This window comes from Desmodus rotundus, chromosome 4 (genome assembly GCF_022682495.2).
Source record: "Desmodus rotundus isolate HL8 chromosome 4, HLdesRot8A.1, whole genome shotgun sequence".
In the NCBI taxonomy this organism is placed as follows: Eukaryota; Metazoa; Chordata; class Mammalia; order Chiroptera; family Phyllostomidae; genus Desmodus; species Desmodus rotundus.
In genome coordinates, this window is record NC_071390.1 from 20,340,479 (window position 1) to 20,364,484 (window position 24,006).

Consider the following 24,006-nt stretch of genomic DNA (forward strand, 5'->3'; position numbering starts at 1 on the left):
CACAACCTAGGCATGTGCCCTGACGGGGAATGGAACTGGCCACCTTTCGCTTTGTGGGAAGACACCAACCCACAGAGCCACAGCGGCCAGGGCAAAATTCACCTTTCTTTAGAGTGCATTTCTGTGAATTCTTCGAAAAGTGCTCTTGCCCAAAAATGTGTCCTCCTGCCCTTTTGCACTAACAGCCTCTCTGTTGAGGAAAGAATGTCCAAACCTATAGAAAAGGTTTATCAGAGTTTATTTGAGCCAAGTTTCTGAAGACATGCCCACAGCAAGATCTCAGCAGACTGGGAAAATGCTCTTGAAAATGGCCGTTTTGAGTTGCTTTCATGAATTTAGAATCAAAGGAGAGAACATTAGAAAGGTACCTGAAATCCACTGGCAATAGATTAAGGAGGTAGGGAAAAGCAAAGTGGGGAAATCTCTAGAATGGATAAAAAGCAAAATGGAGCAACACAGACCGCTTTCACACTGGTGGAGAGAGGACACTTAATAACTAGCGTTTACAGACACAGATACGGTATGCAGGGAACGTGGTATCAGTGAAGGGTTCTGTGGTATCGGGTTGTGGTGGTCTTGTGCTCTGGTGCCGCAGTTGTGTCTGCAAGAAAAGAAGATTATTCCAACCCTGACCAGTATGTCTCGGTTGGCTGGGGATCATCCCGCAAAGCGAAAGGTCACAGTTTCGGTTGCCGGTCAGGGAACGTGCCTGGGTTTCATTTCTGATCCCCAGAAAGGGTGCGTAGGAGAGGCAACCGATCGACATCTCTCTCTCACACCAGCGTTGCTCTCCCTCTCTTTCTCCCTCCCTCCCCCTCTCTCTAAAATAAATAAAATCTTAAAAAAAAAATAAATTGTGGCAAAATACATGTAACATAAAACCACCTTAAACATTTTAACAAAAAGAAAGTGACTCTGACATTTCAAAGGTATGTTATCCTAGATACACAAGAATAGACAGGGCTCGCTTAAGGCAAAGATCCGATCTTTGCTAAGGCAGGCCTGGAATGTGACCACCTCCTGTGACCTCCCAGCCAGGAATCTCTGATCTAACCATCCTCTGTGGTTTCTTTCAGTCACTGAGCTTGTCAAGCCTGGTGTGTGCTCCCCACCCTCACCCCTGAGCTTCTCAGGTTTACTACATAACCCCTTTTTTGTTTACACCTCCCCTCGCCCCCAAAACCACCACAGGTCTGTTCTCTCTCCTTTTCCAGAATGTCGGAGAGATGGAATCAATACAATATGCAGCCGTTCTCAGTCAATTCTGAATTTTAATTAGGAAAGCAACGTTTGCTCCATTCATGCTTAACCTCTAGTAATTTTTGATCAATTCACTTGTGTGTCTACTGGGTGTTATCATTTCATCTTACAGAAAGTTACATTTATTTGTTTTTCTTCCACTCTTATATTTGTATATCTTATTTCCTTTTGTGGTTGTAACAAGCATATCTGTTCTTTAGGACAGTAAGGAGACAGACACAGGATTCCAAGTGAAAGGCTATCTAAATAGAAGATTTACTAAATTATACTCATTTTAAAAAATATATTGATGGCAGAGAAAGAAACATCGATTTGTTGTTCATTTATTGGTTGATTCTTGTGTGCGCCCTGACCAGGGAGCAAACCCCCATCCTTGACGCATCGGGACAACACTCTAACCAACCAAGCTATCCAGCCTGGGCCAAATTATACTCATTTTTAATTTCATTTACCAATAACAATTTTCCCTAATGTCAGTCAGTTGTTGTTAAACATTAATAGGAAGGTGTTGTGTTTTTATTTTCTTAACAAATTAAATCCATGGAAAAAATCCTTGTTGAAATATTTTTATAAATATTTCCAACTATGAAGTATATAAAAGTTTTTTTTTATATATATCTCTTTTTTGGGCAATCACATAACTCTCTTAAATATTAGTTTACAAAATACTCTCTCCATAAAATTAGTTCCTTTAGAGAAGCACTTTCTCACTCCTTGTTAAAGTGGTATCTTCATCATCTTGAAGGGTCAGTTAGTGGGATGTTAGGAAAGGGCTCTGTCGTTTCCACTGTTCACTTGTGCTTGCTTTATTGTATTATCTCCAATTAGTGGTTATTCACAAGAATCATTTGATAAGCCTTAAACCCACTTAACAACACACAGATAAACTGCAATAAAGCAAATCACTGTCAATTCAGATTGAGTCATTTCCCTCAAGATCTAGTGTGCAGGGCTGATTCTGGACCACATTGCTTGAGACCATCATTCATTCTGGTCGGTCGGTGCCTTGGCTACAGTTTTTGTTGTTCTTGTTTAATATCACCCCTGCTGAGTGACAGGTACACTGTGTAGATCAGTATGCTCCATACTGACCAAATCAGAGCTCTTATGTCAAGCCATATTTTGAATATTAGCAAAAGCTAATTTTATTTTTTTAAGATAAAAAATAAATGTGCACAGAAATTTTCATATTTTCTTCCTTTACCTCCAAGGATGGCCTTGTGTGTACCTCCACACATCCTACCTTGGAATATACTCGTCTGACAATTATAGGATAGTTCAGAAAGTCAGCTTTTGGTTCTGTACACAGAAATAGTTCAAGAAGTAGTGCTTTCTGCCCTGGCTGGTGTGGCTCAGTGGATTGAGCACTGGCCTATGAGCCAAAGGATTGCAGGTTCAATTCCCAGTCAGGGCACATGCCTGAGTTGCGGGGCCAAGTCCCCAGTAGGGGGCCCACGAGAGGCAACCACACATGGATGTTTCTCTCCCTCCCTTCCCCACCCTCTAAAAATAAATAAATAAAATCTTCAAAAAAAAAGAAGTCGGGCTTTCCAAAATGGCCAGCATCCCTAGGTAAAGGATTCCCTGAACAATGGAAGCATTCAAGCAGGAGCTAGATGTCTACTTGCCAGAGATGCAGAGCTGGGACAAACAAACTGGACTCAATTACTCCCAACATCCTTTCCTTCATATTAACGTTAAAACGTTAAATACTAGAAATAATAGGCAGCAACCCTTGTTTCTATTTATAAGGAAAGTAACAAAATAGACAGCTAAGCTAGTAGTCAAAAGACCTACTTAAGCTCAGTGACCTTCGGTAAGTCATTTCATCTTCCTGGCTTTAGTTTTTCATCTGTAAAACATGGGGCCAGAATTTAATCACTTTCTGAGGCCTCACACCACTAATATGCTGGGCTTCTATGATTCTTTCTTCTTCACCAAATATTATATGTTGGTTCTTAGATTTTAAAGCATACTCTTTTAGAAACAAATTTCTTTAATTTTAATAAGAAATAGAAGTTAAGCCCTGACTGGTGTGGTTCAGTGGATTGAGTGTCGACCTATGAACCTAAAAGTCACCAGTTCGATTCCCAGTCAGGGCAAGTGCCTGGCTTGTGGGCCAGGTCCATAGTAGGGGGCATGCAAGAAGCACCCACACATTGCTGTTTCTCTTCCTCTCATTGTCTCTTCCTTCCCCTCTCTCTAAAAGTAAATAAATAAAATCTTTAAAAATAATAATAACAGTAACTTTTTAAAAAAAAGTACAAGTTGAATTTTTCCAAATGACTTTTTGATGTATATTACAGAAACTTTATTGTTTCTTAATGTAATGTATTTTGCAGCTGTTATATCAACTTTGTAATTCTAGAATTATTGTGGCACTTCTCCAAAATATTTCTCTATTAAACTATTCTGACATTTTATTATGACTTTTGCATCTATGTTCATAATTAAGAATCTCCTAATTTTTCTCATGTTACTTTTTTTTTAAAGACTTTATTTACTTATTTTTTGAGAGATGGGGAGAGAGGGATAAAGAGAGGGAGTGAAACATCAATGTGTGGTTGCCTCTAGCACGCCCCCTACTAGGAACATGGCCTGCAACCCAGGCATGTGCCCTGACTGGGAATCGAACTGGCAACGCTTTGGTTTTCAGGCCCATGCTCAATTCACTGAACCACTCCAGCCAGGGCTCTTTTTATTTTTTTAAGAAAAGCCACATTAGGTCAGCAAATAACTTGGGTATCTTACTATCATTTTCTATACTTTACAAGTGTATGAAAATATTTTCTTTTGACAGTTTAGAAAAGTCTCAGGAAAGCCATCACAAGCAAATGACATTTTAATTGGTTATTTTTGACAATCTGTGGATTAATTCTCCTAACCAATCTCGACATATTCTCTTTTAAATTTCAGTTTTGTAATATTATATTCTTACAAGAGCCAAACATTTTGATACTAGTAATCAAATTTTTAGCATGAAGCTGATAACTCTTTCCAAATATAACTGATTCATTTTATATATCTTCTATGCAGCTATAAACTTATTAATTTGTCTTTATTATTAAGCTGACAATTTTTATCTGTAAGATCCAATTCATGGTTTCATATGTTTTTCAAATTGTTGTCATTCATGCTTGGTTTTCTTATTCCATTTTGATTTCTTTTGTTTTCTTTCTAAATTCTAACCACAAACCCCTTAAAAAAAAACATTTATTTCTACCCTTACCCCTAACACAGAGATTTAAAGCATATTTTTTTCTTTATACAAATGCTTTGGTATCATCACATAAATTTTCTTGCATAGAATTTGAATTTTCATTAGTTCACAAATATTATCCCTCCAACATATCCTCTGCAACGCAGAATTACTTAAAGAGGTCGTTTTCATTTCCATTATGTCTGATCACCATTTAATTCTATGTAACCTGTCTATTTCTATGAGAAACAAGCTGTCACCCTGGCTGGTGTGGCTCAGTGGGTTGAATGCTGGCCTGACCGAAGGATCACTGGTTCGATTCCCATGCCTGGGTTTGGGCCAGCTCCCTGGTTGAGGATGTGTGAGAGGCAACTGACTGATGTTTCTCTCCCTCTCTCCCTCCTTTCCCTCTCTCTAAAAAAATAAATAAAATCTTTAAAAAAGAACTATCAAATTATGTTTGTATTTCAGTCTGGTCTCACATTTCTGGGTACTTCTGTTTCATGTAGTTTGGCATTATGCTCTTTAAAATGACTGAATTCAATGCTACTAGGTTTTCATTATTTAATGTAAATTTTATCTTTACATTAATCTTATTTACCATTAACACTTTGATTGTGACATTTATTTTATCAGGTATAATGCACGCGATCACTGCTGCTTCGTATTTGTCCCAGCATGACAGAGCACACTTGTATTTCAATTTGTTTCTCGTTTTAAGTATTTCTTTGCGACTAAGATCCTTAGATGGTTGGACTTTTGCTTTCTAAATTGGAGACCTTTTTAAAAATCAGGCCTTAGATTTTCTAAGTAGATCATCCTACCGTATGATAATAATAATTTTGTCCCTTCACTGCTATAAGTTACACTTATTTTTAATTTCTGTCCTAGGCATAACCACCAACAAAATGTTGAGCAGAAACAGTGATAGTAATATCCTCGGATAATATTTCAAATGTTGTAGTCTTTTTTTTTTAAGTATTTCCAAGGTTTATTATGTCTGAAATGTTGTACTCTTAATTTGCTCTAAGTTTGCAACCCTTCTTTTTAAGTTAAATTGAACTTGCTTATATTTCATAATTATAACAAAAGCTCATAGAATAAACGCAAAAGTGAATTCCTTCACACCTCATTTGTTTTTTCACCCTTAAGTTAACATGTACATGTACGATGAAGGGTAAATGCAATCTGATGTGATCAGTCAACCTGATGACATGTAATATGAATTAAATTGGACTCATTTTTTCCCTTCCAGTGAAAACTTCATTTTCTTATGTCAGATTTCCCCCGGTCCCTTCGTAAATTAAGAACTGAAGTGGAACAGGAAAGAATCCCATTTCAAATTCAAGCAAAGATACTCAGACTGCACTATGGACAATGGGAACGCCATTTCACAAGATGAATTCAATGACCATAGGTAAACTGAATACAAACATAAGGTTTTCCCCGAGGCACACCCCACACTGCAATCACTCACAGTAACTCAACCGCCTTGGCATTTGGCAATGCCACACAAGTGCATCTGCTGATTACTAGCAATATTACAAAATAAACCCAAGGCCACATGATCAAAAGAGTCACAACAACAAAGAAACCCTAGGAATGCAGGTCAAGGCAGGAGTCTGCAGCTGGCCAGATATGATACAATTTGCCTAGTTTTCACTTAGGTATTTGCTATAATGAATAAAATAAGTATCTCCCGAGTTACTAGCAAACAAGTATTACCCATCACCATTCTTTGACCAGAAAATTAAAATATTTCCTGAATTTATGATTAAAATAAAAAAATTCTTTAAAAAGAATATTAATCATTCTGTGTTCACAACAGCAGCTCTATTTCTGAATTTAAAACACTACTGGTATTTGCTTAAGAATCACACATAGACGATACAGCTTTTGACATTAAAGTTCTCGGGGGAAAACTAAGACATCTTTTAATTTTGCTTTAACATCAAACTAATAGAGCACCTTAAAACAATAGAGCAACTTAACAATCAAGAAGAGCACAGGTTAGTCTGATTCAAGAAGTGCCTCCAAAATTCAGTCGTGTAGCTTCTTTCCCGGAGAACCTCCACATCTTCACAGACCTTTCTAACTTAACTTTTGGAGAAGAAAACGGCAAGTCAACCCCACAGCACAACGGTGTGGCAGATATGTCCTCCTCGGCACCAGGCAGAGCCTTCTTATAAGCTGCTCTATTTCAACAGATGCTTCAACTGGTCCTGTAGGTCTGAGGACTGCTCAACACTAGAAATTAAGAGAAAAGACTGCAGGTTTGATTCCTAGTCAGCGCACATGCCTAGGTTGGGGGTTCAGTCCCAGGTCGGGGCACGTGTAAGAGGTAACAGATCGATGTTTCTCTCTCACATCGATGTTTCTCTCCCTCTCCCCTTCCCTCCCTTCTTCTCTCTCTAAAATCTATAAGCATGACCTCAGGTGAGGTTTAAAAAAAAAAAAAAGACATTTCTGTGCAAATTATTTGCCCTTTAATGTGAGAGTACTGTTGAAGCTAAATCAAAATGTACATTGGTCTACGAGAGGCCCAGAAGTTTTTAAGCTATGAGAAAAAGGTTTGTAAAGCCAAATTAGTAGTGTAAACAATATTGCAAGGGATAGATTTCATCCATTAAAAAAAACAAGGCTGGCCCTGAGGGGTGTGGCTCAGTGGGTTGGACATCGTCCCACAAACTGAAAGGTTGCTGGTTCGATTCCGGGTCAGGGCACATGCCTGGACTGCAGGCCAGGGTCCCCAGTTGGGGGCACAGGAGAAGCAACCAATTGATGTTTCTCTGGCAGATCAATGTTCCTCTCCCTTCCTTCTCCTCTCTCCCTCAAAAAAAAAAAAAAAAAGGCTGTTTAATAATTTTAGCACATTTACTCAATGATTATCACCAATGTAAAGTTTTCTTTTTAAAAATAATTTTTTTAGAGAGGGAAAGGGAGGGAGATAGGGAGGGAGAGACACATCAACAGGTTGTCCCTCACATGCGCCCTGATCCAGGAACCAAACTAGTGACCCTTTGTTTTGCTGGATGACACCACACCCACTGAGCCACACCAGTCAGAGCTAAAAAAGATTTTTTAAGGTTGGTCTCTACACCCTGTAACTTTCAGAAAGCCTTTACTAGCAGTTCATGCCTTTGAAATATACTGTATTGTTTATATCCTGAATGAGCTATCCCAGAGCGGAAGCCAATTTAAAGGCATCTTGTCGACCAGAGCTGCGCACTGACCCTGGCCAGCAGCTAATTCCCTCCAGCCTGCTTCAGCTGGCCACCCACTCCCCTTGCGGTGGGTTACTTACTTCTTCTGAATAGCTTCTTGCCTAAAGCAGAAAAGAAAAGAGGAAAATAAACATGAGAAAACTCAGCGAACTAGAAGGTATTTACGGCCAGACGTATAAAGGCAGAACAAATGTCCAGCTTCTGTATGTCCAGCTGAACAAATGTCCAGCACCTTCTATATTGCTGTCCATCCTATCCCAAGTTTGTGCGATCGAACCCGTTCCCCGTCGGAGCGCAGAGCTGCTGGACAGCTGGATTCTAACCCTGAAGAGGTAATAATACTCTGTCACGGAGTGCGGGGTGTGGGCCCAGAAACCACGTGCACGGCTCAGATTCGGGTTGCAGAGAATGTGGAGCCAAATGGTCACATAACTGACATGTACACACCCAAAGAGTGAGTAGCTATTTAAATATCAAATCAAGAGTTCAATTCCCAACCATACGCTTCCAACAGGCACCTAAGTATAATATCCACTAAAATAAAATATAAAACAATGAAATAAGATGAAAAGAGAATTGAATTACAATTTTATCCAACGTTATAATGGAGAAGGTGCCTTCACGTTTCAAATCTCCAGGATGATTTACACGCAGGGAGGGCTGGGCTGCATGTGGGAGTGCAGGAGGCAGGGCGCAGTCACGCTTGCCTCCCAGTGAAGGAGCAGTCTCCCCAGGAGAAAGCTCCAGCTCAGACAACCAACAAACACTGATTCAGCGCCTCCTGGGTCCAAGCACTGTGCTAGCATGGACCCGGCTTGGGCCCTGCCCTCACGGGGTCTATGGTCTCTTTTCTGAGGAGCCCTCGGATTAACACAGAAAGGCTCACAAATGGCAGTCCCTGTTCCCGGTCTCACCCTTCACCCCAACGGCTGCAATCTCAGACATCTCTTCCAGAGGGAACTCATCCTTGAACCCCACCTGTCCTCCCAGCTCCTGCCTCCACAGGAAAACAAGCAGGAGCGCCAAGGCAATCAGAAGCCGCCCAAGGACAAAGATTTTGTAGCAAGTAGTCAGCAGAGAGGGCATACTCACTGGTATTGCAGATGTGTTGTTATTATTGCCATTTTCCTCAAACTCTGCATTGAAAAAAGAGAAACAGAACATTTCACTTCCCTGTAGCCACATGAACTATGTACATACACCCAAATCACAAAAGAAATGACTTCTTACATCTTCTGAGTGTAAGATGGCATCTTCCTGCAGTACCATATTTCGAGCTGCCTGACCTAGCATCTGGAAAGCAAAAAGTGAAATGGTAATACTCAGAATTTCCGAACTTCCTGTAACCTTCTCTCTGCAGCTGTTCTGCCCCTGCCCTCTGTCCTCGCCCACTCTCCCATACAGCTGCAGACACGCTAAATGTGGTGGACGATAACGTTCCACTTGTTCCCACTGAAAACCCATTCCACTGTCACTGTGGCAGCTCCGGCACAGGCTCCACATCTGCTCCGAAGGCCCCCGCCCAGGAGACCCAGTGCTCCCCAGCTGCTGAGCTCTCCGCACAGCTCATTAGTCAAGTGCTACGAGAAGTCCACAAAACACACCTTTGGCTTCGCAAGTCCAGTGAGAACCTGACTTCTCATTCTTTAAAGGCAAACTTGAGACTTGGGGAGGATTGAGAGGAGTGAGGGGGCAGGGGTTAGGGTAGGCCTGAGGGGGTGGGGGGAAGGGAAGGCCTGGGATGCACAGTGGGAAACCCTTGCATGAAAGATGGCAAGATGCGGCCAGGGCAAAAGAAAAGAAAGGAGAAATGTGGGGGCAGATTTTAACGAGCTTTCTCACTGACTGCTGGGTCCTGAGCTCTGATTCTGCTGGGTGGCCAGTGGTCAAAGCAATGTGACTCAGCATGGAGATGCAAGAAGACGCCAAGAGAGGATTCTGGCCTGCATTTGCACCGGACCTAACGTGGCAGACACAAAGTCCAGCCACGGAATGGGAGTTGCTGCTACGTGCGTCCTACCGGCCCTCGCTTCCCTGCTCTGGTAAAAGAGGACCCACAGCTTCAAATTAACCAAGAACGTGAGCACTGCTACAGCCGTCGGATTCCGTCCCTCATGGCAACTTTTATTTATTTTTCAAGTTTTAAAATTAATAAATCTTTACATGCTTCTCAAATCAAAACAATAAAACAAGACCTTCCATCCTTGTCCCTGCCCCTCCCTATTCCCTCTCCCCTATGCATAAATATGTTGGTTTATCTTTACATTGTTCCGTTTTTAAGCAATGGACAGATATAATATACATTCTATTCCCGGTACTTAAAATGTAACCTATTTTATGCCCTCTTCCACATCCCGCTGTTTTCACTTGGCAACGTGCACTGAGCTGGATCTGCAGCAGCATCACTGAATCTCTCCGTGCTTCTACGGCTGCAGAGCCCTCCACGGTATAGCTGTCCCATGAGAGTATTCAAAGCCCCATAGAGAATGTGGACTTTGAGGCTGTTTCCAGTCTTCTGCTATTACGAGCAGAGCTGCAAAAAAGTACTTTGCGTATCTTTGCATCTTTGTGCCAGCCTGTCTTGGGGATAGACTCACGGAGCCATGATTATGACAGCTGGACCAGAGGGATCTAATTTTGCTACATATTGCCAGATTCCCCTTCCATTAGAGTCACACCATTTTGCATTCCCACTCACAATGCATGAGTGGCTGTCCCCTCCTGTGGCCACTTTGAAGTAGCAAACTCCGAGCCCCTGTAGATGGAGGACAGTGACTGACAACCTGATGGCAGAAAAAAGGGTCCTAATGGGATCTTCATTCCTTCAGTCAGTCAGCAAATACGTATTAAGTTCCTGTGACGTGCCAGTAAGAGACACAGTCACTGTCCTTACAGTACTCACAACCAGGGGTTACGCAGAGGACAATGGCACCTTGGCACCCTGTGGTCGGCAAGCGAGGACAGGGAGGCGCTGGAGGGTGTGGAGTGGCAGGCCAGGGGCACGGCTATCCATCACCTCTGTCACCGGGGCAGGTGTTCAGGGAGAGCTTCCTAAAAGAGGCTTCTTCTAAGCCAAGACCTAAAGGTTGGGGCTTAGAGTTCCTCTCGCTTTTACAGAAAAGTGGCACAAGCAGATGTACCATTTTAGAAGTGTGCTAAGCAGAACGGACCAGGGGGCGGGGGCAGTGAGGGCAGAGACATTGGTTAGGAGAACACTGCAGTGTTCTAAGCAAGCAGTCAGAGTGGCCGGAACCACAGAAGTGGCAGTAAAGGAAAGGGGGGAGGAAGGCTGGGAACCTTTTAGAAGACAGACGTGGGACCACGTGTGATTTCCTGGAATGCAGGGGCTCCTGTATAATGATGCAGGGCCAAGGCCTGGCCCTTGATGATGGATGTATTGAGTGGCACGTGCATCGTTTTCTTACCTACACCTACCACACACAGAACGCACGGTCCGAGATTTCCAGTCTGGGTTTCTTTAAAGTGGAACATCTTGAATACACCTGTAAGACCATCTGAGCACCAAGTCCTTCTACATTTCGAGGAATTCTGATCCCAGGCTCTTACCTCTGTCTTGCTCATAATTTACGAACAGCAGCTTGTCTCAGCATTCATCTTCAACAAGTATTTCTGATTTTCAACTTAGTTTTCATAGCAACAGCAAAACCTCTTTTTTCGTACCCACGTTTCATTGCTTCCCATATCATTTCATTAAATAACATCGTATCAGTAGCACGTGTAAGTGCCTCGCACAGGTTTAGGGGAAAAAACACAAAGGACACACCTCAACTGGAAGAGAAGTGCAGGTGTGCAGAGGGGCACATCAGTCACAAGCATTCCCAGTGCCACCGGCACCAGCTGCCACGTCCTCCCCTCGCACCGTGCCGGCCACACTGGCCCCCGTGCACATCCCCACCTCAAGGCTTCTGCATTCGCCTCTTCCTGGGAACTCGCTGCATCCGGGTGCCCGCACGGCTTGCCCCTCACTTCGTTCAAGTGTCTGCTGGAACGTCTCACTCTCAGAGAGCCCCTTCTCGGCCAGCCTACGGTATTTCCATGAGCCTTTTTGTCACCCTCTTTTCCATGCTTCATTTTTCTTCAGAGCATTTAAACCACCCGATTTTTTGTACATGTTTCATTTGTTTGTCTCTTCACCAAAATGTAAGCTTGCTAAGTAGAGGGACTTAGTTTTTTGGGTGGGTTTTTATTTTATTTTTTTACCATCCTCTCCTGACACACAGAAGGTACTCAATAAATATTTATTAAATGAATGCTGTGGAATGAATATTTTACATATGGAAAGTGTCAGTTCATCAAATAAAATAGCTCTATGGAATCTGCTGAAGAGGGAAGCAAGGCTCTGTGGGCTGAGGACTGAAAATCAGTAAAACACTCCAGTAACCTCATAGCCTACCAAAGGAAATGGCAAAAATACGTGAGCCACTATGGTTGTGATAAGTATCATGTAAGAGATCCAGTAAAAAGACAGAGTTCAGTGTGTGCTCCCTCTCCTGGGAGTACACCTTTCCCTTCCCCCTCTTCCTCCCTCTCAGGCATGCATCTCCTTAACGCCAAGGGTCCCTATGAGAAAGGCTACCAGGGGAGGAATGGGCAAGTGGCAGCCGGTCCCAGGCTCACCCCCTGAACCTGTCTCCAAGGCCCCTTTCCTCTGACTTCCCAGTGAGCCAGAGCAGCCCTGCCTAGGCTCATTTTTTTCCTGTAACCTTTCTAGAGAGCCAAAGCAGCCCTATCCAGGCTCTCCTGTTGCTTCTCCTAGCCTAAGCCCTTCCTTGTTTCACTGTCCCCAGCTTTAATAAATGTACTCTCAAAAAATAAAAATAAAAATAAAATAAAATACTGATCTCATCAGCTGATTTCTCAACAGAAAGTTTGCAGACCAGTAGGGATTGGCCCAAATACTCAAGGTGATGAAATGCGAACACACAAGACCAAGATTACCCTACTCAGCACAGCTATCGTTTAGAATCGAAGGGCAGATAAAGAGCTTCCCAAACAATAAAAGCTGAAGGAGTTCATCACCACCAAACCAGTATTATAAGAAATGGTAACAGGATTTCTTTAAGAAGAAGAAAAAGGAGCAAAAATATGAATAATAAAATGGCAATAACTACATATCTATCAATTACTTTAAATGTAAATGGAGTAGCTCTGGCCAGGTAGATCAGTTGGTTGGAGCATCATCCCATACACCAAAAGGTTGCAGGTTCGATCCCAGGTCAGGGCACGTACCTAGGTTGCAGGTTCGATACCCTGTTGGGAACGCACAGGAGGCAACTGATTGATGTTTCTCTCTCCCATCATTCTCTCTCTCTTTCTCTCTTTCTGTGCCCTCTTCCTCTCTCTCTCAAATCAATAAAAACATATCCTCAGGTGAGGATTAAAAAAAGTGAAGTGGAAACAATTTAAATGTAAATGCTCCAATCAAAAGACATATAGAGGTTGAGCGGCTAAGAAAACAAGGCCCTTCCGGATGCTGTCCACAAAAGACTCACTTCAGACCAAAAGGAACACACACTGAAAGTTAAGGGATGGAAAAACGTATTTCATGATGTCGAAAACAAGGAGTAGCAGGGCAAAACAGGCTTTAAAACAAAGGCTATATAACAAGAAACAAAGAAAGGCTCAGCCATTCTACTTCTGGGTATTTATCTGAAGAAGCCCAAAACACTAATGTGAAAAGACATGCATCCATATGTTCATTGCAGTGTTATTTGAAATAGAGCAATAATGCTGCAACAAATGTAGTCAAAAAGACAGTAAAAATATGAATAATAAAATGGCAAGAACTACCTATCGATCAATTACTTTAAAAATAAATGGAGTAAATGCTCCAATCAAAAGACATACCGAGGTTGAACGGCACATTATTTACCTATTATAAATAATGCTGCAGTGAACGTATACATGCATGCGTCTTTTCAAATTTGTGTTTGGGGCTTCTCCAGATAAATACACAGACAGAAATATGGAAGTAACCTACACGTCCGTCAGTAAATGCGTGGATAAAGGAGAGGTGGTGCACACAGACAATGGAATATGACTCAGCCATAAAAGGAATGAAATCTTGCCATCTGCAACAACATGAATGGACCTAGAGGGTATTGTGCTAAATGAAATAAGTCTGGCACAGAAAAAACGCCATATGATTTCACTTACATGTAGAATCTAAAAAACAAATGAACAAACAAAAGAGAAGCAAACTCATACATACAGAGAACCTTTTTTTTTTTTAACAACTTGGTAGTTCTTTTTTAAAATTTATTGATATTTAGAGAAAGAAACATGGATTTGTTGTTCCACTTATTTTTGCATTCCTTGGTTGATTCTGGTACGTGCCCTGACCAGAGAGTGAACTGCAACCTGGGCGTATCGGAATGATGCCCTAATCATCTGAGCTACTCAGCCAGGGCAACACAGAGAACACTGTGATGGCTGCCAGACTGGGGGAGGGTGGGGAGGATGGGTAAAAAGGGGGAAGGGAGGAAGAAGTACCAATTGGTAGTTACACAACAGTCACGGGAATTTAAAGTACAGCTTAAAGAATATAGTCAATAACATTGCAATAACTGTGTACGGTGTCACATGGGCACTAGATCTATCAGGGTGATTACTCTGTAAGTTATGTAAATGTGTAATTACTATGTTGTATACCTAAAATTAATGTAATATTGTATGCCATCTGTAATTGAAAAATAAAAACATATTTAAAAACTTATTTAAAAAGCCCTGGCCACTGTCACTCGGGTGGACATCATCCCACAAAGAGTAAGGTTGCCCGTAAGGCACATGCCTGGGTTGCAGGTTCCGTACAAGAGGCAACCGATCAATATTTATCTCCGTTTCTTTCTCCCTCCCTTCTCCTCTCTCTAAAAATAAACATTATTTTAAAAGACAAAATTCAGAGATTTGAGAAACTGTATGTCAATCCTGTCCCAGAAAGCTGGACTGGTTTCAGCTTAACTCAAGCCAACCCCCTTACTGAATACTCCATCTAAATCTACTACAGAGTCAGCCCATGTGAAGAATACATGAGGCGGGGGAGGAACAGGAAGGAACGAGCCACACTGGGGCAGTCAATGGTGGCACAGTGGCTTTTTGGCCACTTAAATCAGCTAGTGCCACACGAGAGGTGGTGTCCAAGAACGTGGGCCTAAAACCAACATGCCTAGGTTTGAATACTAGCTCTGCCCCTTCCTAGCTACTGCGTGATCTTGCACAAATTAAATTCCTGTGTTCTCTATGTAAGAAAACTACCTCCTTTATTAATTATTATAAAGACTTCACAGATTAAAGTACATACAACACAGCAGTGTCCAGCACATAGTAGATGCTCAGTCAATGGAAGTTTATTACTGTAAGTATGGATCTTCAATACACTCCGGTGGTTAACTATGAACACCATCTACTTTTTCAAATTTATATAGTTATACCGTATTTCTCTCAAAAAAAAGATTCAAGGCAATATATACCAAGTTGTGTGGTACACACATACACACACACACTTTTAAAACGGAAATAGAATTTAAGTCACAAAAAGAAGGAAGTAAATACATCTACCACTAAAACTGACATAGGAACTTCTGTGCAACCAAGGCAAAAAGTGAAACACAAGTTGCATGATTCTTACTTGGCAAAAGGCAACGTAACAATTCTTCAAAACGGGTAACTTTTCTGATACCGAATCCTGAAATGAGTGCACTGTGTGGGACCCCACACAAAGCGTGTTCGGGATCACCGGAGCAGTGACTTGAACAGCAGCGTTTTGGTAAAGGCAGACACTTTCTTCCTGCAGTTGCTTCTCGTAGCCACTGTCAATAAAAGCTAAGGATATAACATGAAAGGTCACTCTGTAAAGACAATGCTATTAGACCCTAAACGACTATGAATAAAGCTGCTATGAACATTCACATATAAGTCTAAAGACTTGCGGACATACGCTTGCTATTGCAACTATGTAACTTAGTGAAGTAATATAAAAACGAATGCAATGTGGATAAAATAAAGAGAGAGTTGCTATCTCTATGAAAACTGAGTTGAAAATAAAAAATTCTTCTTGAAGACAAGTAGCTAAGATACACTACTGAGTTAATTATGAGAAAGACATGGCCTACAGGACAGTCACAGAAATCTAAAAAGACTCCATATTCACATTGTTTTACAGGTATATTCAAGATGTTGTTCCATTCCAAAGAAAGCAAAACTCGAAATCTTAGCTAGTCTATAGCATGTGTGGTTGGTTTATGTAACAAGATGAGGGGCATATTTTCCATTTCTCTTGGGTAAAAAACTAGGAATGGAATGGCTTGGTCATTACACCCATGTTGTTTGCCCGTTCACCTGTCAATGGGCATTGGGTTGGTTCCAGTTCGGTGCTATTATAGATAAAAGTGCTATGAACAAGTTCAAGTCTTTGTATGGACATGTATATATTTTTTCACTTAACTTGGGTGAATATCTAGGAGCACAATGGACAGGTCTTTTCTTGGAGAAAGTGGTATGTACAGCTTTCTGGTGTGAAAAGACATCAAATAATTTCATACATGAAACCAACCTGATGAGGTGGAAATCTGGACAAAGAAGAAACTTAATCTAAAAGAAACAGAAAGCCAAGAACATGCCCGGAAAGACAAATCAGAAAAAGAATAAATCCACAGGACGGATGATACACAAAAGTATGAAAGAAATCTGGGGAGTTGAGGGTGAAACAACGCAGAATTTGGGGGCCAACATGGACAGAGACAACCCCGAGAAACAAATGAGCAGCTGGTTGGGACCACTATCTCATCCATCCTTCTGCGACAATCGTCGTTGTTTTTGTTTTTGTTTTTGTATACTTAAATCAAGGTGCTCCCTTTCTCTTTTCAAATTTTTTATGTACTGATTTGAGAGAGAGAAAGGGAGGGAAAGGGGGAGGGGGGCGGGGAGAGACAGACAGACAGACATGGATTTGTTGTTCCACCTGATGCATTCACTGCTTGCTTCTTGTGTGTGGCCTGACCCGGGCGGAAAGCACAGGTTCCCTCCACGTCGTTTCTGTCCAGTCTGCACCGATCGTCCTCCCAAAGACTACGTCCCAGAACGCAACTCCACGCTCGCCCCAATGCACGGCCTACAACTCCCAAGATGCAGCTCGACCCGCTGTCCCGCAGCTCTGAACGCCGGGAGCCCCAGGGTTTTCAGGCCCAGGGAGCGCACGGCCAGCTCACCTCCGAGCTCCGGGAGCCCTTCAGCACCTGCTTAGTGAGGGCGATCACGTCGGTACCGCAGGTGTTCACCTTCTCCGTGAGGAGCCCCTTCACCGACTGGCCGAATCGCGCCTGCGAGTCTGGCGTCCCAGTCGCCATCACCTCAGCCCGCGGACGCCTTCTCACGGGCGATGGCGAGTCGCCGGGGCCAAAAGAGCCACGAAGCGGAAGGAAAAGAAGAGGCGTCTATTTTTTTCTACAGTGGAAAAAGGAAGGGAGGCGTCGTGCCTAGGGGAGGTTAATCTTGTTTAACTTTTTGCTCATTTGTAATCCTCAGCTGATACCCTAAAGGAGACAGGTCCCAGGCAAACATCTCTGGAGGAAATGGAGGACAACTTCCGTAAACCCGTGGTTTAAAATCAGAAGGCCTGATTATAATCCCAATTGTGCCATTTGTGTGACTGCATATTATTCAACCCCTGCGTCTTGTGTTCCTCATCTGTAAAATAGAAATAATAACAATAAACTCTCCAAAGGGTTATGACAATAAGTTGAGATAATTCAATTCCATTTTAGTAAACATTTCAGGAACGAAATAGCAAACACTGCTCTGGACTGAGGATAGAGGAAAAAACTGAGATACAGCACTTGTCTCCAAAGGGCTCCCAGACTGATGAGGAGTGTAAACAGAGGAAGTAAAAGTTGGCAAAGGTCACAAACAGGCAATTTTTAAAAAATTAAATGGCCATCCTGGCTGGTGTGGCTCAGTGGACTGAGCACCAGCCTACCACCTGAAAGGTCACAGGTTCTGTTCCCAGTCAGGGCAAATGCCTGTGTCGTGGCACAGACACAGAACAGGCTGGCCCCACACACACATGAATAAAAGTTCAGGAGGGACATCTCAGGAGCAAGGAGTCACAGACCCACGCCAGGTCCCCCAGCCCAGGATTCCAGTGCCAGGAAGGTAAGTCCCCACATCTTCTGGCTGCAAAAGCCAGTGGGGACTGAGTCAATGGAGGAGGCTGTTGGAGCCCTAAGCAGTTCATCCTGGGGACTCACTCCCTCTGAGCTCCAGCACTGGAATGGCAGCTTGAAAGGCACCAGTGGTATAGAGGGAGAAACTGAAGTGTCTGGCATCGGGGTGAGCAGAGGCCATTGTCCCTTTGCTGAGCCCTCCCTCCCATAGAGCTGGTAGGCCTGTGCCATATGAGATTCCATCAACCTGGGTAACACTGTGTGACCCATCTTGGAGATCCACAAAGACTCTACCCCACCCAACCTGTTTTCCCGAAAGAATGGCTGATCTTGGCTCCTAAATCCTATTAAACAAGCAACAGCTGTCTTCAGTGATCAGTAGCAGCCATAAGATTGGAGTCACAGTTTGGCCTGACCTGGCAATCTCCAAGCCCAGCACAAGTAGCAGCCATCTCAGATTGCTTTGCAGCTTAGGCAGGGTGGCCCTGAGCAAAACATAGGTGGGGGCTGACCTTGGTCTGCACCACCTGGGAAACCCCAGGGCTTACACACCCAATGGACAGCTACAGACATGTCAGAGCACCACCACCCTATCCCTGCACGGTTGATCCTCTATAGAGGGTGGATATTGGTGGTCAGTGGTCACAGCCAGTCCTTGCAGCAGACTGGCCTGGGCAAATCCCTCCCATTGATCTGCCAACAGCAAACAAGACTCAACTACAAGAGGAGGGCTCAGCCCACACAAAGGGAGCACCTTGAGTACCCAGCTTGGATAATAGGGCAGGCTGTGCCAATGGACACTACAGGACACCTGCCATATTAGGCCACACTACCAAGACACAGAGTCATAGCACCTTTACCTAATACATAGTCACAAACACAGGGAGGCTGCCAAAATGAGGAGACAAAAGCAACATGAAAGAATAGATCAAAACTCTAGGAAAAAGAGCTAAACAAAATGGAGATAAATGATCTTTCAGATGCAGAGTTCAAAACACTGATTATAAGGATGCTCAAGGAACTTAGTGAGGACCTCAGCAGCATAAAAAAGACCCAGTCATAACTCAGCAACAAAAAAAGACCCAGTCAGAAACGAAGGATACACTAATTGAAATAAAGAGCCACTTACAGGGAAATAACAGTAAAAGGGATGAAGCTGAGAATCAAATCAATCAGGAAGCAAAAAACAACTGTGCAGAACAACAAGAAGGAAAAAGAATCCAAAAACATGAGGAGAGTACAAACAGCCTCTGGGACAGCTTTAAGAGGTCCAACATTTGCCTTATAGGGGTGCCAGAAAGAGAAGAGAAAAAGCAAGAAATTGGAAATCTATCTGAAAAAACAATGAAAAAAAACTTTCCTAATTTGGTGAAGGAAATAGACATGCAAGTCCAGGAAGTGCAGAGTCCCAATTATGATGGATGCAAAGAGGCCCAATCCAAGACACACCATTATTAAAGGCCAAAGGTTAAAGAGAAAGACTCTTAAAAGCAAGAGAAAAGTTAGTTACCAGAAGGTTGCCAGATGGGAGGGTGGTGTGGGGAAATGGGAGTCGAGGTGAGGGGACAAAGAAGTACAAATAGGTAGTTACAGAATAGCCATGGGGATGTTAAGTCTAGTAGAGGAAATGGAGTAGCCAAAAAACTTACATGCATGACCCATGGACGTGACCAATGGTGGAGGGATTGCATAAAAGAGTGGAGGGTGGAGGTGGAGGGGGCAAAGGGTGAAATATCAGAACAACTGGAATAGCATAATCAATAAAATATAATTTTTTAAAAAAGATACATGAACATAAGACCTTGGAAAACCAGCATTGTTATCTGGTTGCACCAGACTGCGAATGGACACTGAATGAAGTTCTCTGTGAAACACCTCATTCCAGGAAGTACGACTTGACCACAATAAAAAGAAATGGAAGATTTTTGTCCTAAGATAACAGAGGATGTGGTCAGTTCATGCCTCATTTATACTTAATCTGCAAAATTTGAAAAGGTATGATTCCACCTATATGACATTCTGGAATAAGCAAAACCGCAGAGACAGGAAAAAGATCAGTAGTTGCCAGGGGCCAGGGGAATAGATGAGAAGGTGGAACAGAGAGAGTGTAGAGAATTGGCATCATTTTTTTTCCTTACATGTTTGGTAGAATTCACCAATGAAACCATCTGGGCCTGATACGTTCTGTTTTAGAGGGTTATTAGTTATTGATTCAATTACTTTAATAGATATAGACCTATTCAGATTATCTATGTCTCTTTGTGTAACTTTTATTAAATTATGTTTTCAAGGAATTAGTCCATTTCATTTAGGTTATAAAGCTTGCGGGCATAGCGTTATTTTTAGTGTTCCTTTATTATCCTTTTATGTCCATAGCATCAGTAGTGATGGTCCTATTTCATTTCCATATTAGCAATTTGTGTCTTCCCTCTTAGAAATAAAAAGCCAGGTTAGCCAAGGTTGAGGGTTCAATCCCCGGTCAGGATACATGCAAGAACCAACCAATGAATTCGTAAATAAGTGAAACAACAAATTGATGTTTCTATCTGTCTGCCCGTCTGTCTATCTCTGCTCTCTCCCTCCTTTCCTCTCTCTCTAAAATCAATAAATAGTGAAATGAAATTTTAAAAGGCTAGCGATCTCTGAGGGATGGGAAACAAATGAGATGGGTCCAGTGATTTCTGCAGGGTACTGCCTGAACAAAGTTTCACAGGGAAAGAACATTTAAGCAGAACCTGGTGGAGACGAACCTGGGAGAGAAAGAGACCAGGCTGGGAAGAGACCAGACTTTAGTCCAGGAGACTAAAAGTCGCAAGACAGTGAAGATTGCTTAACAGAGAGAGAAACTCCAGACATCAGTGGAGTGATGCCCTTGAATCTTTAACTGGGTCCTGATAAGGGCTTTCACGTGAGAAAACTACTGGAGGCTAGTGGAAGAACCACCTGAAATGATTAGAGGAAATAATGATTGTTGTTCCTTCCCACAGACGCTGGAGATCACCTCCTGCAGAGCTGCCTGGCCTCTTGGGGCCATAGCTGCAAGACTCTGACTTTTCATCCCCTTGCCTACATCCACAGGGGTCAGATGAGGGCCCTCATCACCTGGCCACTGGCCCCTAGGCTCACCCCTCTCCAGCCACATCCGCCTCCTGCAGCACATCCCGCAGTACACACACACCGACCTCAGGCACTCTGCGATTGCTGTTTCCTCTGCCTGGAACGCTGTTCCTGTAGATGCCCCAGGGCTCGTTTCCTTTCCTCCGTCACATCTCTGCTCAGAAGTCTTCTTTCTCAGGGAGGCCGTGGTCATACTACTGAAACTTGCAGTGCCATGACCCCGTGCCCCGCTTTATATGTGTCCATAAAACTTTTCACCGTCTGACCTATGATATAGTTTATATCTTACTTACTCACTTTCCTGTCTCTCTCACTAGGTGGTCGGCTCTTAGAGGGCAGGGACTTTGTCTACCTTGTTTGCTGTATCCCCCGCACCTAGGGCAGTGTTGGCCACAGTGTGGAATGAGTCCCACAGCCAGGGGGGCAGATAAGGACCCCTCTCCCTCCCCAGGACTGACCTGACCCCTTCCCCCAGGGATTTCCCACAGCAGCTGTCCACCCTCTTCCTGGTTCTCAAAGGCATAGGTCCTTCCATGAGCCTCCCCCTGGGAGCGGCTGATTTCCCCCCAGCACCTCCCTCACACATTGCTTTCTAGTAATGGTTCCTTTTTCGCTCTTCATGGTGGAGACTTCCAGCTAAGGCCCGGTCCACTGTCATTTGCTCAACACTCACAGTAGCCCCTGCAGGTTAATCTGTGCCTTGTTTCTGGAGCCAACACTCAGAAATAACGACTGAAACACTTGGAGCATTTGTCTGTTCTGCTCCAAGCATTGGCTCAGGTGAGTTTTATGAGGTTTGAATTCACTCGTCTTCACCATAACCCTTAGATGTGGGTGTCAGAGAAGGTGACTAACTAGGGTCACACGGCAGGTAAGTGTGGAAACCAGGATTCAAGTCTGAGTCCCAGGTATCTCTCCCATCCCAGAATTCCTCTGGATTTGCCCATCAGTGCCCTTTTCTCTCTCTTTTTAGTTTGATTGGAGTGTAATTTACAAATAGCAATATGTTTAAGGTATAACTTGATGTTTTGATACACATACATTGTGAAATGATTCCCAAACCAAGCTAGTCAACACATCCATCGCCTCACATGTCACCTTGGTCCTGTTCCCATCAGCCAGAATAAGAAATCTAATAATCCACGGGGCGCTGGGCAGAGTACTCTGAAGGGGCTTGCCCTGGTAGCGAGGCAACGTTAGCTCTAGACCAATGCTGCTCTGGTTTCACCCAACAAGTCAAAAGTAAGACCCAAAGGCTCACACCAAAAAACGGGGTAACATGAAATCATATATATTTGGGAATTTTTGTTTTTATTTTGAAATGGTAGCTTTATTTTTGTAAGCTAATTAAAATACAAAGTTTTTAATAAGCTAAGATTTTTTAGTGATCAGATGATAGATGTTATCCCAGATATCCAAGGATTGAAAGAGAAATGCAAGACCTCATCATGACTAGGAGACTCTTAAATCAGTATCTGAGACCACTGCCCACATTGCTCACAATGGCGCAGGGTCAAGTCAAAAAGGAGAAATTGATTAGTTTAACCTAGTTGGAGACTTTTCTTCCCTAGGCCATATCCTCCTAGCCCCTTCAGGGCACGAGACACAAAAGCACAAACTGTGGGTGAAGTCCGATGAGTGTAGGAGGCAATGGCTGACGTCTCTCTGAGGGCCAAGAGCAGAACCTATTTGTTAAAGGTTGGTGATAGCTCAAACCTTGAGAGGGGTGACATCAGCCAGGGAGAATGTATATGGAGAAGGGCCAAGGACAGACTTGGCATACACAAGACGACAGTGAGAGCAAGAGGGGAAACAAAAGAATCACAAACAACCCAGATATTTTATAGCAGAGGGTTTAAAGAAGATGAAAGTAATCAATAATGCTAATGGGGAGTTTTTATAAGCGCAGGTCTGAAAGACATCCAATGGATTTGGCAATATGAAGGCCACTGCTGACGTTATTAACAAGAGTACCAATACTGTGGTGGGGTCAGAGCCCAAACTGCAGTGAGTTACTGTGACTGGGAAATAAGACAGACGCCAGCATCCATTACATTATCATACCAAGAAGTCTAATGGAAAAGAGGAGAGAAATTAAAGGGAAATTAGAGGGGAATGTGGCATCAGTGCGGGATTTTTACATTTCTTGTGGGATAAAGTCTTGATTATATACATGTATCAGCTGAGGAGAAGAAGCCGACAGAGAGGTTGCGTGGAAGGTGGAAAATGATGAAAGAAACAAAATCTCTAGGAGACATGAGGGAACAGGAGTTAGGGGTATAGGTGGAGGTGCTGAGTTTTGAAAAATATATTATTTAAGGCAGTCCATTAAAACATTTTCTATTTCTGTTCCTCTCTTCCTTTATTCTTTTTAAAATGTTTAACTCAACTTTGAAATGGATATGTTCATAGGATTCAAAAATGTTTAAAGGTGCAAGAGTGTGTCTTGTCCAACAATGGGGCAAAGGGCCAGAGGACACCGTAATGAGAAGGTATGGGAAGGTGGCTGACAGACGAAGCAGGCAATTCCATTGAATATAAAAAACGTATTATAGGGTAATGTACTTACAGGAATGTAGGGTCAGAGCTGACAGACGACCCAGCAGTTTTTTGCACGAATTTTCTCCACTAAGGGACCCCGGTTAGAGTGCTTTTTTCCAAGTGTAACTCAGGCGCTAATGATTGAGGAGACAAGGTGCGCAGCACAGGCCGGGGCAGCCCCTTCTGGTGGTCTTGGGGAAGGTGACTGCATATAATCAATTCTTCACCAGTTTGACACCTATCTCGGTCGTTACGGCATTTCAGCTATTACTAACAGAAATACTTCTGGCTGCATTTTAAGGGACACAGATACTCATCAACTGGAAGGCTTTGGTATGCTTTGCTAAAGCCATTAACATTGGTCAAAGGTCAGGGCACTCCAGATACAAAATGGGGTTTGTTTACATCAACATCTATTCAGTCTTCACTACATACCACTCATGCTTTTTTTTTCTTTTTTTAAATTTTATTGTTGTTCAAGTAT

The 24,006-nt window shown here is 42.9% G+C and overlaps 1 protein-coding gene across 1 annotated transcript in view; it reads right to left on the minus strand.

Annotated features, from left to right (window-relative positions):
* Positions 1-1,251: 1,251 nt before the first annotated feature.
* The window catches only part of BORCS7 (BLOC-1 related complex subunit 7), a 48,680-nt gene continuing 25,925 nt past the window's right edge, over positions 1,252-24,006 (minus strand). The window contains exons 3-7 of the mRNA XM_024555674.3: positions 16,911-17,388; positions 8,914-8,976; positions 8,776-8,819; positions 7,764-7,784; positions 1,252-6,706 (exon numbers count right to left, since the gene is read on the minus strand). Coding sequence (XP_024411442.1) covers positions 6,655-6,706; positions 7,764-7,784; positions 8,776-8,819; positions 8,914-8,976; positions 16,911-17,048 — 318 coding nt within the window. The 5' untranslated portion in view covers positions 17,049-17,388 and the 3' untranslated portion in view covers positions 1,252-6,654. The remainder of the gene's footprint in view (positions 6,707-7,763; positions 7,785-8,775; positions 8,820-8,913; positions 8,977-16,910; positions 17,389-24,006) is intronic.